At 36.3% G+C, this 19793-nt stretch overlaps 1 protein-coding gene across 1 annotated transcript in view; it reads left to right on the forward strand.

Annotated features, from left to right (window-relative positions):
* Nucleotides 1-18746, forward strand: part of LOC123532018 (uncharacterized) — a 149951-nt gene extending 131205 nt beyond the window's left edge. The window contains exons 19-26 of the mRNA XM_045313351.2: nt 3877-3935; nt 5695-5872; nt 7210-7440; nt 8226-8284; nt 11727-11910; nt 12297-12355; nt 17853-18113; nt 18528-18746. Of these exons, the coding sequence (XP_045169286.2) occupies nt 3877-3935; nt 5695-5872; nt 7210-7440; nt 8226-8284; nt 11727-11910; nt 12297-12355; nt 17853-18113; nt 18528-18695 (1199 nt within the window). The 3' untranslated portion in view covers nt 18696-18746. The remainder of the gene's footprint in view (nt 1-3876; nt 3936-5694; nt 5873-7209; nt 7441-8225; nt 8285-11726; nt 11911-12296; nt 12356-17852; nt 18114-18527) is intronic.
* Nucleotides 18747-19793: the final 1047 nt, after the last annotated feature.

The raw sequence follows: 19793 nt of genomic DNA on the forward strand, positions 1-19793 counted from the left end.
CCTTACTCGAGGCGTTGAATTCTTCATGTGAGGAAGCCATCCAGCTGGCTTATGGAAAGTCGGTGGTTCTACTCAGGTGTCCGTTCATAAAGAATGATTCACGGGGTTTTCCTCTACCATCAAGGCTGGGAAGTCACCATATGATCTATAATTGTGTCGATGCGACGTTTAATGCAACGAAATAAATAAATACAGCGAACTGGCCTTTTCCGAACCAGTTTTTAATTTTTTATCGTTTTACTTCGTCAAGTTGATATTTTAAATATAAATTTCATTTTAAATGCTGTACAAATATGTCACGATTAAAATAATGTGTAAAGAAATTCGAAACAATACATTGTTTGTAACAGATTTCTGTAATTGATCAGACTGGTACTGTGCGTAATCCGGGTCATACTCGCCTATTCCGAATCACCACAAATGACCTGAAATGGTTTTCTTACTACTATCCACAACAACATAAAACTACCATCTTGAATCGAAAACTGAAATTATTTTATGTCAGGAATAGAAATAATCGCATTTAAGGCTAATTAAATGACTAAAACGATAGGCATGACATCCTTCTTTGGCATTATTGAAATATTCTGTTTTAAAACAGTCATGTGGGCGGTCTTGTCCTTTATGTGAATTAAATAGTCACATTGTATAATAATACCTCCGCCTTTTTCTTTAACATCTGGCCATGGGTAAAAACAATAACATAAATTAATATTTTGGACACACTGAATCGATATTTTTTCTGCAATCTTTAAACAACGTGCAGCAGAACAGAACTGAAAATGTGTGATTCGGAATAGGCACAATGTATGCCATCAATATTTCCTCTTTAGGCATCTCAATGGTCAAATTGTTTTTAATGTGGGATATATGACTGGAAAGAGCATAAACTTTCCTTCTTTTCAATCTCCCTTCCGTTTCATTTCATTAAAAAGCTAGAACGCAAGCGCTCTTTGAATCTGACATTTTTGTTTACATTCGTCAAATTTCCACATAAGAAAAAATATAGCATTTGGACAATGTTGCAAATATGTATTATGTAAGAATAACTTGAACATTTACCAGCAATTAATTATTAGTTTAATGTATTAGATATAAAACCAAAACATAGCTTACGGTTTTTCTTGACGTATGCGTGACGGCTGCTTAAAAACTTGGAAATGAGTCAATTCACAGACTGGTTCGGAATAGGCAAGTTCACTGTATATCAGTTACCTCACTCAGTTTCGTAGTGCCTCTGATATCACAGTTACGTAGTGCCTCTGATATCACAGTTTCGTAGTGCCTCTGATATCACAGTTTTGTAGTGCCTCTGATATCACAGTTTCGTAGTGCCTCTGGTAACACAGTTTCGTAGTGCCTCTGATATTACAGTTTCGTAGTGCCTCTGATATCACAGTTTTGTAGTGCCTCTGATATCACAGTTTCGTAGTGCCTCTGATATCACAGTTTCGTAGTGCCTCTGATATCACAGTTTTGTAGTGTGCCTCTGATATCACAGTTTTGTAGTGCCTCCGGTAACACAGTTTCGTAGTGCCTCTGACTTCACAGTTTCGTAGTGCCTCTGATGTCACAGTTTCGTAGTGCCTCTGATATCACAATTTCGTACTGTCTCTGATATCACAGTTTCGTAATGCCTCTGATATCAACGGCTTGATATTCATTTATTCGGCTAACAGATACTTTATTATTGATACACATATATGGCTAAAAACTGTGAAGATTTTTTTTAATGCCCCAGTGCGGGGGCTCCTTTCAAAATTATTCAAAGAATTGAATTCCATGCAGAACTCTGGTTGCCATAGCAATCGAAAGGACAAAACTTTAAAAATCTTCTTGTCCAAAACCGCAAGGCGTAGAGCCTTGATATTATGCAAGTGACATCACCTAATGGTCCTCTATGAAGGTTTTTCACTTGTGCCCCAGGGGTGAAAAGAGGCCCCGCCCCGGTATTTGGTATTTGATATTTGGTATGTAACATTGCCTTGTGGTCCTCTACCAAAGTTGTTCATATTGTAACCCTGAAGTGAAAAGAGGTCCTGCCCCCGAGGTCTCAAGATTCACATAGACTTAAATAGGAAAAAAATAATATTTGTTTTGCCTGAAACTGCAGGGCCTTAGCCTTTGAAATTTGGTATGTTGCATTGCCGTGTGGTATTCTACCAAAATTGTTCAAATTATGCCCCTGTGATGGAAAGAGGCCCTGCCCTGGGGGTCCCAAATTTAACAGAGACTTTTTATAGGGGAAAAAATATAAAAATCTTCTTGTCTGAAATTTCAAAGCCCAGACCTTTGATATTTGGTATGCAGCATTGCCTAGTAGATCACTAACAAGATTGTTAAAATTATGCCCCCTGTGGTAAAAAGAGGCCCCTCCATGGAGGTCACTTGTTGTATGAGTTATATAGGAATGAATATTTCAAAATCATATTTCCTACATTATTAAATTATAATTACCTGATGACCCCAAGCGATTAGCGGTCACTTGACTTTGACCTTGACCTACTGGCCTTCTTTATTTTTTTAATGTACAGCCTTGAAATTTGGATGACATGTACAGTTTTGCACACCGATCTTTAAACTGACTTTCAGTAACCATGAATGTGACCTCTGATTTACATTCTAATATTCTAGCATCAGTTTGCCATTTTAAACATGTGGCTGACATTACTCAGGTGAGCGATTTAGGGACATCTCTTGTTTTAAGAAATGATCAGTTTTACTATGTATACGTGTATATATACCCTCGTTCTCTTAAACTAAGGTATATAACTATTCTTACATACTGTTTGGGAAATTCAATCGTCACAGTGTTAGAAATTAATAGAAGAAATAATTTTGAGTTGATAAAGGGCACTGTTTTGATAACATTTCCATTTGTTAGCAGAATGACCTTCTTGTATCAATTTAGATTTCAGAAAAGTTTACATCAGAACAACCAGGGTAAATTGATAACATTTTTGAGATATAAATTAATATTAAAATCTTAATGATGGCAACAGTACGGGCGTGGCCACACGTGTCGTTCGGGGCTACTATGCTTTTGTACGATTGAACAAGACCGGTGTTGAATTTGGTTACAACTATGGCATGGGACATAGGTATGATGTCATACTGTATGCGCGCGCATCAAACACTAGTTCCCATTTAACAACTCTGACCGTCTTAACAATAGTGACGACAACACCTTCAACTACAGCAGTAACAATGCGTTAGTTTGTTTATGTTAACTCCGTATCGTTTCTGTTTTGATAAAAAGCTTTGTTTTATTGGGTTTAACGTCGCACCAACACAATAATCGCTATATGTCATGTGACGATCTCTGAGCTTTAATGATATAGGAAGACATCAGGTGCACCGCCGTGCATTATTTCATTACGAGCGGGCATCTGGGTAGAACCACCGATCTTCCGTAAGCCAGCTTAATAGTTTTCTTTACATGAAGAATACAGCTACCCGAGTGAGGCTCGAACACACGTCGGTGAGTGGCAAGTGATTTAAAGTCAGCGGTCTTACCCACTCGGTCACGGAGGCGGCGCAAATACCAGCAGTGAAATTCGGGGGATTGGTGTACCATCTCAACATGGCCAGTTGTCAGAGTTGGTATCTGCGTAACAGTTTACTATAGTGAAAACACAGTTGTTTTGCTAAAATAAGATCTTACTGAAAAACAAAAGCAACAAAGCTAAATCCACGAAAATACGTTGCAGTCAAAACAAACAGCAAATTTGATGAAAATTTAAATGAAAATTATGCACTCTTGTTTTCTCAACAATAACAGATATACAATAAATAAATTATGATATGTTAAAGTTGCTCCGAGAAGTTGTCGTTAAAAGTTACATTTTCTACTACTATTTTTCAAAAATATCACAGGTAACTTGTCTGTCGGCAACATTGTTATAAGAGGAACAGACTGGATGTGGGGTAATCAGGTAATATATTTTTCAAAGTATCACATTATTTTTTTCATGAGAATGCTTAATATCTTTTTTATTTCTGCTTAAGGACGTATGCTAGAATTTGGTGCGAAAATTTTCCCAATAACAGAATTTCTTCAAACTTTGGATATTGAAGGACAATCATCTAAGAAACAAAAAAATGCAAAAAAAAATCATAGGTCACCGGTATCGAAAAAGAGTTATCTGCCCTTGAAAACAGCATTTCCCCCAAAAATGACATTTTCAAGGGCAGATAACTCTTTTTCAATACCGGTGACCTATGATTTTTATTGCATATTTTTGTTTCTTAGATGATTGTCCTTCAATATCCAAAGTTTAAAGAAATTCTGTTATTGGGAAAATGTTCGCCCATCTCATATACAGGGAATTCTAGCATACGCCTTTAAGTTTTCCCTGATGCTTTGGCGTTGTTGCCATTAATTACATGTGCATAGACTATCTTTTCCCTTCTTCTTCGTGAAAAATAGTAGAGGATATGACGATTATAAGAATACATTAAGTCACAGGCCGATCCCGGATTCTGATCTTAACGAGACGGACCCAAAGTGGGTATTGGGTATGCATCTTTGAAATCATTTGTAAGTCTACTTGTAGTATTAAATAGGATTATTAGAGCATAAATAATTGATACAATTTCATCTAGTAAAATTGTGAATTTTCAAAAAAGCAACTTGGCATACATAGGAGGTTTTATTTTTGTCTAAGGATAGGTCACCCGCTTTATCAGTAATAAATGCAACTGATATAATGCTTCTCACTCTCCCTGTATTTTATTAGAAATTTAAGGGTCGAAAACACCCTCGCATCAGAAATACATTTGTATATGTTTATTATTAGTGATGAAATTCTGTAATAACATCTTTTTCAACATATTTAATATGAAAGTATTTTAAAAAGCTGAGTATTTCTTAAGAATAAATATAATTAATTTTCTAGTTTTCCGTATACATCTGAATAGTAAAGCAAAAGACATTGTTTGTAACTTGATAGGCAAAGGGAGGTTATAATAAGTTAACAAACTTGAGATGACATGTGAAAATATCTAAAAAATAAAATACAAAATGTATAATATTTTGATGATAATAGTAGTAGTAGTAAAAATGAGTAAAGTTATATCTGCTGTAGCCGAAGTTTTTTTTTATAGAAAAAGTCAGTGTGATCTGTCACAGTTTTATAATTTATGAAATTTTGAATGACAATGTACGTTATATAAATGTTTATGATGTATGTATATTGATGTACAGTGAAGGGATTATAATGAAGAATACACTCAACAAAATTCCTAATCGTTCACTTTATATTGTATAACTATTTTTTGATAATGCATGTATTTACAAGAAATTTCACATCCCGACATTTGAATAGGTACTGCAGCTTATTTTATTTAAAGTGTAAACGAACACGTGCATGTTGGTGCACATGCCCTGCACGCGCAAAATATGCAATGTTGGTTAAAACGCCTAATGCGGTTACTTTGGCTGTGAGTCGTCAAAAATAGATTAATAATTAGCTGCAGTATCGATTCAAATGTCGATATGTTGAATTTCTTGTAAATACATGCGTGATTTAAAAAGAGTAATGCAATATAAAGTGGTCGATTATGAATTTTGTTAATTGTATATAAATACGAAATAGTACCCCGTTCTCGCGAGTAGAAAACTATTTACCATTTCACACCAATGCCTTCGAAATAAATCGCTAATTTGTTGAATTAATCAATTATTATCGCCAGGACAATAATGGCACCGGCGTGATAACAGCTGTGGTCCCTGGTGGCTGGGTCACAGTAAGGTGGGATAAGGATGGCTTTGAAAACTCGTACCGGTACGGGGCGTTGGGGAAGTATGACGTAAAATTGTATTCTTCCGGTTCCGGTGGCGTGACAGTACCGACAACATCGCAATCACAGCGTGAGATTTGCATTTTTAATATTTCAATAGATATTTCTCACGTTGAAAAATAGTTTGTGACAATGAAAGTCTATAAAACTGACTATGTTACGGAAAAGCAATAGTGCTATGTATATGTTATTCGTTAAGTCAAAGTTCGAGATACTAACTCAAAATGTGGAGTGTTTTCAGTGTAGTCCGAGTCGCTACCCCCGGAACACACTATACTTGTAGAATTAGGTATATATCCTGGAGTTACCGTAGCTCTAGTGGTTAGGGTAGGTCATACAATGATGTACGGTAGTATATGTTCAAGTCCCTACATGCGAAGTACAATGTATGTAGGTACGGTGTATCTAAGAGTCAATAAAATTAGCCCATTATCGTTTTCGCCATTGAAATTTTTTCAAATTTTGCGGATAAAAAGGCACGATATGTAACTCGAATTTTATTTCATGTTTCATGTCAAATTTCGACTTATTAACTCAAAAATTTGACTTAGTATCTTCAAATTTTGAGACAAGTAACTTGAAATATCGATTAAGTTCCCAAAATTTCGACTTTGTAATTAAAACTTTTGAGTCAGGTATCTCAAAACTTTGATTTATTACCCGAAATGTCGAGTTCATGAATAACTTATAGCTGGCACTAATGCTCTGCTGTTCTGTTTTAAGTAACACCAAAGTTTTATTTATTCCTTAACGACTAAATTTACATAACGAGCGTTGCTCCTAATCCTAAAGGTTAATGTTTTAATAGCTTGCATGTAAGTTAGGTTTATACTATTTATTTTAGCTCGATTGTGACAAAAATTGCACATTTGAGTCCGCTTTCAGGAAAGAAGCAGTAATGGTGTCATATGAGGAGGCATGGTCGTGACCCAAGTGGGGCTTGAACCCACAACCTCTGGTTTGAGCGGAGCGGCCGACACCTTAATCACTAGACGTTCGCTCTACTGTCTTCCTGCACGTTAGAATTTTGAAAAGAAAATATTTTGCCAGAACGGTCAGCGTAAAATGCCTTCATACAAATCTCAAGCTATATGCTAGTAGGTCACGGGTCGAGGATACAGGTAGATCGTGTTTGGATTGCCGTTCATGTTCGTATGCGGAACATGACATGTATTAATGTTTTAATTAACATAACATATAAATGGCTCTGCGTTTACCTCGAGAGTTGCCGAAGGCAGTATCCAAACCACTGTTGGGTGAATGTAGAAATACTAGTATGTGATTTGCTGGCCTATGATAGCGTTTCTGTGTGTAAAAGAAAGATAAAAATATTGAGAGTAAGTCTATAAACCTTTAAAAAGATTGTAAATGTCCTTTGTGTTTATCAGCGGTTTATCATATTTTAAGGGGCACTAGTCGTAGGGGACCAGGTCATACGGGGTCCAGACTGGACATGGAAGGACCAAGACGGTAATACAACAGGTGTAGTAACCGGAACTTCAGTGCCGGGATGGGTGACTGTCAGGTGGGGTAATGGGTTTGAGAACACTTACAGATACGGTACTGATGGAAAATATGACGTAGCACCAGTAAATGCAGGCTACACTTCGGGCGCTCCAACTGCAACTGTTTCTAGTGGTAACTATCAATTGGCCTGCGAAGTTGGCAGTGTTTTTACTTTTTACCCGAGAATTTTATCACATAATATTTTTCAGTGTACCTTTCATTTTATGTTTGAAACTAAACCCGTTTTAAGGACACGTCACAGCTGAGATATGTTAGCATTATTGCTCATTAGATAGATCCTCAGTTTCTATGTGAAAATAAGGTATATGATTTGAATGCATGATTGCAACATAATAAGTAGCAAATGACTGATTCAGAAATACTAGGAATTCTTACGTGATTTGGATTAGACGAAACGACAGTAAGGTAACAATATATTCTTTTATTGTTTTGATTTATGAGTTATAAGCTACTGTATGGAAGAGTCCTTATAAGAAAATCAAACTGGAAGGTAGAAATAACAGCAACGTTTTAATTTGGTCATCAGTCATCCTATACCTGTCAAAATTTGTCATTAGTTTTCACAATCTGTCAAAATTATTTTCATCTCTTCATTCTGCATATGCATTGTTTTTGGACATTGTAATGTGTAATTTACTTTACATTCCACATCAATATTCGTGCTTTGTTGAGCTCACTGAAGTCACGTAATATTTTCTATTGTTTTAGTTTATTGTCTGTAATAAAGGTACCAAACCTCGATATTTTCTGGTGGGAAAGCAAACTATTTGGTTGAATCATAACATAACGATTTTTGGAAAGAACTGAATATTTGATTTTTTGTCATTCACCGGAAAATTCAAAACGTGATACCACCTAATTAACGAATCTCAATAAACATCAATTTATCGTTTCAGGCATAATAAGTGTTGGTGACAATGTGATTCGTGGACCTGACTGGAAATATGCAAACCAGGTAAAGAACAGAACAGAACAGAAATTTTATTTCAACTTGTACACAAGGTACCTCGTTGTACAACATACATACAATATACAATATACATGGTCAACGTGGTTGGAAATGCTATATCATATGAAAATAAAGAGGTGGTAAACACGTTATTATACCTAACATCACTAATAATTTAGAAATAAAATATTACAGTCACATACTTAATTAGGAATTGCTAATAGTTTACGACAATCCGTATAGAAAGCAAAATTAGGTAAAAATCTTCGGAGAATGAACGAGAAATTTTTAAGTTTCGGAAGTTGCTGTAAAATAGGTAAGGCTGAAATATTGTTGACTGTGTAAAGATGAACCAGGAGTATGCAGGTAAAGCAGACTAAAATACGGAGATTTGGTGACGTTAGTAAACTAAGAATATTAGGTTAGACAAATATATTTATGTGACTTATCATATCACCTTGTTTTTATTTGGTACTAAATTTTATGAGACTAAAGGTGTGTAAATAAGGAACGCCAACTGTTAAAAAGGCCTTTTGCCTAAAGCATGCAAATTAGATGATACTATAGTAGATGTACATGATTGTTTAAAGCAAAATTTGCACAAAAATCGCATGAATAACACCATGTCTATTGATCGGAGCAAGCTTGACCTGTTGAGATTAAATTTTTTACTTACCGACAGGAAGTTTATACTATAGTACATTTTTAGCTATTTTCCTTCTTTAAAAAATGCAAGTGTTTAACATTGGAACATGAATGAGCAATAATTTACTTATATTTTGGTATCATGAGATAGTTTTTTTTAATCCCACGCCACAAGTGGTGGTGGTGGTGGTGGGCGGGGGGGGGGGGGGGGTTATAGGAATGTTCTCCGTCCGTGCTTCCGTCCGTGCTTCCGTCTGTCCGTAACACGTTCGTGTCCGTTCCATATCTCCTAAACCCCTTGAAGGATTTTCATGAAACTTGGGTCAAATGATCATCTCATCAAGACTATGTGCAGAATCCATGAGTCAGCCTTATCCGCTCAAGGTCAATGTCACAACTCAAGGTCAAAGGTTTGAGCCTTCAAATTTATATCCGCTCTATATCTCCTAAACCCCTTGAAGATTTTTTTATAAATCTTGGGTCAAATTATCACCTCATCAAGACGATGTGCAGAACCCATGAGTCAGCCATGCCGGCTCAAGGTCAAGGTCACAACTTAGGGTGAAAGGTTTGAGCCTTCCATTTTGTGTCCGCTCTATATCTCCTACACCCCTTGAAGGATTTTCATCACACATGGGTCAAATGATCACCTCATCAAGGCGATGTGCAGAACTTATGAGTCAGCCATGCCGGCTCAAGGTCAAGGTCACAACTGAAGGTCAAATGTTTGAGCCTTCCAGTTTGTGTCTGCTCTGTATCTCCTAATTCCCTTGAAGGATTCATATGAAACTTGGGTCAAGTGATCACCAGATCAAGGCAATATGCAGAACTCATGAGTCAGCCATGCCGGTGTAATGAAGTATTTCGACCCCCATAGAATAATGACCCCCCGGTCATTATTCTATAGAAAAAGTGACCCCGCCGGTCATAGTATTATGACCTCCAGATCATAGTACTATGACTCCCCCACGTGAAGTAAACTGAACCTCACGAAGAATATTGACTCCCATAAAAAAACAACACCCGGTCATTTGGTCAAATTTAGTGATAACTCATGTATCTAAGGCCTAATTGCTGCATTTTATGCCCCCACTCGGGGGAGGGGGCATATAGATTTGCCCTTGTCCGTCCGTCTGTCCTTCCGTTTGACCATTAGCCCCAGATACCATCACTTGACACAGAAATCAGAGCATTCCGCAACGGGAAAAAGGATTCTATTTCTAGACGCTGTATCTTGGTGTATACATTTTTTTCAGGAAAATAACAATTCACAATACGTTCACAAAACACACCGGTGTCAATAATCCCTGCAAACTCGGGTATGAAGTAATTCTTCAGAAGAAAACTGCACAAGAAACTGCTAGCATAGAACTTAGTATTAATAGAAGTTGCAATACTTAGCAGTGGCAGTAAAATGCGGTAGCGGCAACAATAGAAAGTAGTAGTAGTAGTAGTGGCAGTGGTAGTGGTAGTGGTAGTGGCAGTTGCAGCAGCAGCAGCAGCAGAGGAATAAGTGACAGCAACAACAGCAGCAGGAGAAGAAGAGGTAGATGTACAAGACGTATTAGTGGAAGCAGGTATAGTAGTATCAGTAGTAGAAGTTGTAGTAGTAGTAGTAGAAGTTGTAGTAGAAGAAGAAGAAGAAGAAGAAGTGCATGTAGTAACAGCAATAGAAGTAGCGGCACCAGTAGTAGTAGTACAATCAAAATGTTAACTATTGGCAATGGAGGGTATTAGAGTTGTAGATCTAGTTAAATTGTCCGTTAGGTTTGGTGGGGATCACTTTTTAATAGATATTATTGTCGAAAGTCTTTTTAGGAGTCAGTGTTTTACACGGAAAGAGTAACTTTTTTAAATAGAATAATGTCCGGGAATCGATATTGTACGAGAGTTTGAATGTAGTAATTTCGGCAGTGAGTATTTTACATGGAAGGAGTCACTTTTTTCTATAGAATAATAACCGGGGTCGTTATTCTATGAGATTCGAAGGGAGTCATCTTTAGGGAGTCAGTAGTTTACTTGGAGGGGTCAGTTTTTCAATAGAATAATGACCGGGGGGTGGGGGTCGTTATTCTATAGAGTTTTCAAAGGGAGTCAGTTTTTTTATAAGGGGAGCCAATACAGGAAAGGAGTCACATTTTCTATAGAATAATGACCGGGGTCGTTATTCTATGGGGGTCGAAATACTTCATTACACCGGCTCAATGTCAAAGTCACAACTCAAGGTCAAAGGTTTTAGCCTTCCATTTCGTGTCCGCTCTATATCTCCAAAACCCCTTGAAGGAATTTTATAAAACTTGGGTCAACACGTTGTGCAGAACTTATGAGTCAGCTATGCCACTCAAGGTCAAGGTCACAACTTAGGGTCAAAGGTTTGAGCCTTCCATTTCGTGTCTACTCTGTATCTCTTAAACCCCTTCAAGAATTTACATCAAACTTGGGTCAAATGATCAACTTATCAAGAACTCATGAGTCAGTCATGTCAACTCAAGGTCAAGGTCACAACTCAAGGTCAAAGGTTTGAGCTCTGTATCTCCTAAACCCCTTGAATGATTTTCATGAAACTTTGGTCAAATGATCACCTTATCAAGGCGTTGTGCACAATTCATGATTCAGCCATATCAATTAAAGGTTAAGGTCACAGCTAAAGGTCAAAGGTTTACCCTTTTACTATCCATAGCAGTAGCGGGGTATTTAGCTGTCTTTCAGACTGCCTTGTTTAAATTATTTCTGCAGTTGATTTACCTTAAAATTGTGTTCACAATTTTTATAACCAATGAGTAAAAACTGGATTATTTTAAAGGGTGGAAATGGCACTGGTCGTGTAATTGGTGTGGACAGTCAGACGAAGGGGACATGGGTCAAAGTTCGTTGGGGCGACGGGTCTGAAAATTTCTATCGATTTGGTGCCGAAGGGAAATATGATGTTATTAAAGAGCAAACTGTGCTCACGACTACGACAATATATAAATCAACGGTTACTGTTTGTAAGTCGATTGATATTGTTTTTGCTAATGTATCGATATATCAAACGTGATCGTGCTAAAAGGTAAATCAGTAGAAACTGCAAACGGTATCTTGAAATACTACACCAATGGCAAGTAAAGAGAAGTATAAGTTTTTACAAAATCTGTTGTTGCTTTGCTAATGAATAGGGACATACTGTATACTCAGCAACTAGAATGTCACGACATCAGAAATAAAAGAAAAAATTTAAATCATTTTGACGATTTTTTGTATGTAAACTGATAATAACTCTGACTAGATCTATACAAAATTTACAACACAGCAAAAAAACTTGCGTTTTGAATGGGTCGTTGTTTGAAGATACAGGCATGTGTAGAAACTGTAATCTTTAACTTTATTTTAACAGACACTTTCCGAGCTGGGGATCGTGTCGTCAGAGGCCCTGACTGGCAGTGGGGAAATCAGGTATGACTGCTAAAAGTGTAACCCTACGCTTACTTATATTTTTATTCGCTGTATTTTCTGTTTGTATTGTGGCATACAGATATAAGATAACCATATCGCAACACAAAAGGTAGCAAAATTGCGGATGCAATAGAAATCTCGGACATGTAGCAAGTAAGGCAATGGACCCGTTATGACACTCGACAATTTACGTGACATTACGTAATATCCCGATACTACTTCGGCATTTTCCGGCAGCTAATGTAGCTTGTATGAGCAACCAGACGGAGAATGCCGAAGTCCTGTACGGAGAATGCCGAAGTCCTGTACGAGAAGGAAGTCCTGCCCGAAGTCCTATACCGAGAATGCCGAAGTCGTATACGGAGAATGCTGAAGCCCTGTACGGAGAATGCCGAAGTCTTATACGGAGAATGCCGAAGCCCTGTACGGAGAATACCGAAGTCGTATACGGAGAATGCCGAAGTCCTATACGGAGAATGCTGAAGTCCTGTACGGAGAATGCCGAAGTCCTGTACGGAGAATGCCGAAGTCATATACGGAGAATGCTGAAGTCCTATACGGAGAATGCCAAAGTCCTTTACGGAGAATGCTGAAGTCCTGTACGGAGAATGCCGAAGTCCTATACGGAGAATGCTTAAGTCCTATACGGAGAATGCCGAAGTCACACGGAAATAACCGATATTCATTACGGGTCCAGTACCTTGAAATAATACAGATATCTCTTTAAGTTTAAAAGCTATCAGTGTTATGTAAAAAGATATATTTTTTTCAATACCAAGAGATAGCGTTATACATTTAATGCTGCAGTTTTGGGTAAAAAATCCCAATAATGGATTTTTTTCAAACTTTGTATATGAACACACAGTGTCATGTTAGAAACAGAATAATGAAAAAAAATATCGAAATAACCATGCTTGTTCAGGAGTTATCTGCCATTGAATAAGCGAATTTGAAGAAAAATCCAGTTTTAAGGGCAGATAACTCCTAAACAAGCACCTATGATGGTTTTTGCATGTATTATTGCTGTTATTTCAAAGAAGGCTTATTCTACCTGAATATGAAATTTTCTGACCCTAATTCAGATGCATAAATGCAAAGGTCAGCCTAAATATACACTTTCCGGAAATTCACGAAAATGTCCGAATGCCAATTTTCCCGTGACGTGGCTCAATTTTTATTATCATTTCTGCATCTACTGCCACTACCACTATAATTCAGCTACTTCTACTGTTACCTCGACTAGCTGAAATGTAGACCCACATGCTCAGGTCACTGGTTCGAACCCGGTGGCGACATACATTTGTAGCTGTCTTTCGTCATCCAGAGCTGTTTCAAGTTGGGAAAACAGGAAGTTGCCATGTCCTGGGAAAAATTATATACAACTTGTCATGGACGGAGTCGTTAGCCTTAAGTCTAGGAGGGTCCGACCTTGTGCTGCGAACTAATGTCTGTGAGATTTTAAGGAGGTAGGTTACCTTGTTATAAGGGTAAAATCAAATTAGTTGAACCGCAGCATCGTTTTGTATTTCGTGTAATATGAAGTTTTAACTGCTAAAATCTCAGATTCGTTTGTCTCTGTCCCTTCAAGTTCAATTTTTATCCAGGTTTGAAGAACATGACCCTCCAAATGTATTTCATATTGAAAGAAGAAGGAAAATACGGATATTTAACACTTTTCAGTGTATTTTAGTTTCATTTATATCCGTAGAAGTCAGCATAATCTATAATTTTACTAGTATGCACGTTAGCTTTCTAATATAAGCTTAAAATATATATGTCGCGGGACTCGTGTTTCCATGGTAACGCATTTTCTTTCATTTTTAAACAATTATGTATAAAAATAGGGGTTTTCGACGGATTCAGTGCCATTTTGTTAATGACCAACATGGAATATTTGGGTAATATTATTAGCAAAATACCAAGCACTATACATGGTACCCTATTTTTCTTAATGTTTAAAGTAACCATGGCAACAGAGATGTTTAAAATGGCTTATGTCTTGCCTTTTGTCGTAATTTCTTATCAAATAATATTGAATTAGATTATCTTTCTAGTTGATGTAGCTTTAAAACATATTATTTCTAACGTAAGTTATATTTTCGTGTTATCTGCATTTATTCAAACAAATTTGTAAGCTTAGAATACTTACAGCAGTACCCTCGTCTGGCATTTTTCATGGAAAAATCGTTCAACATGCTACTATTATTCTCATGGATATTGGTGAAATGAAAATAAAAAGCCGATGCTGTGTTTCTTAAATAGACTAGTGTCAACACTTTTGAAATTTACATTTAGATACATAGGTCACGGGCTTCGTTTCCATGGTAACATCAATTCAATTCAAGAAACCACAATTTTCTTTTGAAATTTGAACAATTTTAGATCTTAGTTTTAGTATATAAGTAATAAATTATCAGCGGAACCTGAAAAATAGGTATTACAAATCGGCCTGCTAGATTTTTTATTTGAAAATGACCGTAACAAGTAACCTCTCACCCAACTATATTCCAAATAACATTGGTTACCATCATCCATTTTCTTACATTCCGCATAACATTTCAATATAACTACACAAAAGAAGCAAAATATTGATTATTATTCAGAGCAAAAGACTAATAAAAAATATTTCAGCAAATAATGGTTATTTGAAAATAGTTTGAATAAAGAAAATGCACAGAATTACGTACTTTCAAGATAAAAGCTATTCATTTTGCGCGGTAACTGACACGTAACGTCATGACGTCAATGACGTCATTTTAAGGCAACATTGTTTTGAAGCGTTTCTGCGGCAATTTATTCATTATTTCTGCATTATTAAACCATAAAGCGTAAAATCGAAGACAGGTCTATGATTTGTTTTCAGAAGAAAGAATATACAAACACATTTAGTTTGTCGTAAACGTCGTCGTAAATCGTCACGTTAGCTTCCGGTTGGACATGCGCACATACAAATATAAAGGTAACCTACCTCCTTAAGAAAATACACCTTATTTTTTAATTACCCTCACCCCACTGAGCCCGCCTGTGAGGTAAAAGGCCTTCTTTTATTATAATCCCGCCGTGAAATAGCGGAGTTTGTGCGTTCGTGCAGTTATATATAGGTTCTTGTCCTTGGTATAACTTGCCCATGCATAGTCAGATTTTCAAATTGTTTGGTACAAATGGATAGAAGGTGTGTTGCGATCATGATCCATGTTGCTATATCCAAGATCAAGGTCACAGCTCTCCATTAAACTTAGATTTGTTTTCGGTTATTTTAATGTAATATATATGTTTGTGTGCTGATCATAACTCGCTTTAGTCAGATTTCCAATAGATATATATAAGTTCTGAGCAAGTTTTGTCAAAATCAAATAATAAATGTTGTCTATATCGTATTCACAAGAAAAATGTGAACGGACGGACGGTCGGACGGCGGACAACGTAAAAAGGGTGATCACAATAGTTTACTTTGTCACTTCGTACAAGTGAGCTAAAACATGTTACAAATGTGTTTCAGATGTAAAAATGCACTTTTTTGTTCATTTTTCCGATCGAAAATGACATGTGACAAATGTGATCAGATCAAAAATCGGCATCGATCACCTTCGTCTCAAAAATTGTTACATATATGCTTGATTTCTGTTACACATTGCGATCTCATTTGTATCACCTGTTACAAATGCGATCTGATACGAATGTGGTTCTACATGTCTTTAATTAAGTGATAGAAACTCAGTTCAATAAAAGGTATCTGTAGAAAATCTTAGGATGATACATAGTATATCTGCGTAAAAAATGATATTTCTTTATGTTTGAACACTAGCATTGGTTGAAGGAGATAGAAGTGAACTTAAAAGAGGTAGCGGTGTTTTAAAGCTAGTCATGTAGGCAAATGAAAGGCTAGCAATTTATTTGAAACGGAAAGGAATAGCTTGTCAAGCCTTGCTAGTGTGAGGGTAAGAAAAAGAAGAAATAACAGATTCCCATAAAAAATATATTTTGGACCAATCATCAATGTTAAAAGTAATGGCGCATGGAGCGAATGTTATTTGTCTAGCCTAAAGATATCACTTTACAACATGTATAGTGGACGCAACTTGACCCCGATGGTTGACCTTTGTATTATAATACATAATGAGGTACAACTTATTAGTAAAAAGGAATGTACGTAAAACACTTAATCTCTCTGCATTTAAAAAACACGAGCTGCACGAGAAAATGGAAATATAAATTTGTGTAAATATGAATTAGTGTATTGGAAAGTTAAAAAATACAGCAGATAAGTCTTTTGTTTATTATAAGAGGAAGCACTTTCGCGTTTCAAGATATTATTTCATTACCGTATTCTGCTATCTTTATTACTAAAAAAAACGATATCAGTCTAAAAAAAAGGAGCATCAAAGACAGCCCGTTTAAAATACAGCTATCTTTCAAAATAATTAGAGATGTCGCTATAAAATATTTATTTTACTGTAGTCACTAAACGTAAAACAGCGTGCCGTACTGATAGAAATCAGTGAGTTGTCATTGAGCGTGTTAATTCTATATTCAAATTATGTGATTTATCGCAACATGTACCTTAAAAATTGTAAATCCATGTGTAATATTGTAAGAGTCACCAAACTGTATAGGTAAGAAAGCAACATGAGCATCAGTTGAAAGGAGTTTAAAATTCCCCCACTTACCGTTTATATACACTATTACATCATAAAAAACACTAATTGTCAAAATTATGACCTTTACATAAGTGCCTATACACTGTTCATTAATTTCAAATAAAACTAACATATGTTTGTGTGTTCTGTTTTAAAACAAACATGAAATTGTTTACCCCAACCCTTATTTTTATGCTTAATTTAGCATATCTTAGGTGACAAAAATAATCAAAAAAAGACTAAATAGTAAAAAAGTACACTTATATCCCATGAGTAACATTATTTCTTACTTTTAAGATGATGTAAATAATTTGAAACTCAATAGTGGTAAGGGAAATTAGCTATATAGTGAATATGCATATTCAATAAATATTTGTGTTTTGCGGCCACCTTGGCGGCCATCTCGGATTTCTCAACTTTTGCGTCCAGATCAAACCAAATGAATAGCAGTTCCTGAAACTAGAGACCATGACAAACATTTTGGTAGATAAAACTTTCTGTTGCAACACGTAGACCAGTTCGGTGCTCTAAACCTCTATAGATTTGCAGCACTATAATTGAATGTAGGTTGTCAAATATTATAGTGCGTATTATTCGGACTTATGCAAATAATGGTATATTATGTAACCTCAAAAAAAACGAGCAAAATAGGTAGAGCAATATAATTGTTTAATTCCGTAATCTTCGGTAACCAATGACTAAAATTCAACGCTATATAGTTTACATGTACTACATACCCTGCACAATAATGTAGTGGACCGTCGCGAAACCATGCCCCGCCAGGTCAAATAAAATGCACTATGACTATAGATAAAAGTGAAAATAAACTTAACTTAGTCCACGTGAAATGTCTTATCCAGGACAATGGCGGAACTGGGACAGTGACTGCGGTTGACCCGACCGGCTGGGTGACAGTTAGATGGGATAATAACTTTGAGAACTCGTACCGCAACGGCGTTCAGAATGCTCATGATCTACTGAAGGTAGGATCTATCACCACAACTTCAGCTCCCAGGACGCATGCTACCACCGCACCGCCTACCGCTGGCCCTGGATTGGCGAATGATATGTACATTGGTGCCCGAGTACAGAGAGGCAGAGATTGGAAATACGGGAACCAGGTTTAACTTTTAAAATTGTTGGTTTGAACGGACGTAGTGGTCAAGTACCTATAGTTCATTTCACAACAAATAAATATTGCGGAGGTATTAATCGCTTCCAGTGATAGCTCTAGTTCCATCAAGTATGAAAGGGACAGAAGTCTTAAAGACGGATACATGTTACGTACAAGAGAAAATTCTGACAATATTTATACTTAGTACGTAGATAGTATGTCTCTGTTGAAAACTGTCAGACAAGTATGCAATCTACTAAAAAGTTTTCACTTACTACAGCTAGTTATATCTATACTATTTACTCGAACCACATGTAATCTGTAGTAACTTCAGATTGTGTGTGTCTTTTTTTTAACTTGAAGAAAATGCTTTTCATTATTTTTTTGGAATCTGTATCAGAAATGAAATATTTATTTGTAGGATGGTAATGGATCTGGCTCAGTCCGCCAGCTGCCGCCAGATGTTCCATCAGGCTGGGTTCAAGTCGAGTGGGACAATGGTTACCTAAATAATTACCGACTTGGAGCGGAAAATGCGTATGATATAATGTTTGTGCCGGGATCTTATAATAATGCTCCCGCCGGTTGATGTACATGTACATCCGTACTAGCTGTTTGAATAAAATGATGCTTAACTTTTATATAACCTTATTTCGTTTCTTACCTTCATATTATCGTATATCTGTTGTTTCGTTGATATCCTTGAGTTTTAAAAAATCTGGTCGGACTGCAGACAGTTACGGCGTCTTTTAGCTAATCGCAGAGTGGGAGATATATCCCCATCCCTACACACTTTACCTCTTGAAATGTTATTGTATCAACATTGCTAATATTACTATACTAATATACTGCCATTGCTCGTATTACATTGTATATGTTTGATAATTCTTGATTATATATAATTAAACAAATGTTTGGCTTCAAAAATCATAGTGTTGATAATCCACACCTGTTCTATCACAGACGTTTTTGTCTTTTTTTTCAGTTGTCTACACAATCATATTTCCTTGTTTACACACTTATTCACTTATCTACACACTTATTCATTTATATGCATTCTTATTCGCTTATCTGCACACTTATTCAATTGTCTACACACTCATTCACTTCTCTACTCACTTATTCTCTTGTCTACACACTTTTACTGTTGTATATACATTTATTGGAACTCTTGTCTACACACTTATTCTTCTTTACATCGCATCACCAAATGATATCCTCCATAACATTCTTCTCATTTTCATCAAATCTGTTGTTATGTTTACTTCAGTCTGTATCTTTTATTAAAAGAATTTAATTACAACTTACATTTTCGTACTAATCCTTTCCATGTTGGACACGATTGATTCTGCGACCAGTGTAGATCATGATCAGCCTGCACATCAGTATATATGCACTGTTCGCCATTCAGTCAGTATATTTAGGTATACATCCCTTTATATAGTTAATGGTACTGTCCGAATTGAAAGATGGACACGTTCATTATAGAAATTTAGGATGGTAAGGGTTAATTCAAACCAGGGCTGCTGTTATAGTGCTGAGTTTCATTCTATGCTTGCAAAGGATCTTCTTACAAGGGATTTTGGTGCGTAGATTACAAGTGACTTTTATTCTTAGGTTAAGCTACTAATATGATAGATTAGATATCTTTATAGTTGCATACTGTTGTAACAATGACATGTCAATG

This window comes from Mercenaria mercenaria, chromosome 11 (genome assembly GCF_021730395.1).
Source record: "Mercenaria mercenaria strain notata chromosome 11, MADL_Memer_1, whole genome shotgun sequence".
Lineage (NCBI taxonomy): Eukaryota > Metazoa > Mollusca > Bivalvia > Venerida > Veneridae > Mercenaria > Mercenaria mercenaria.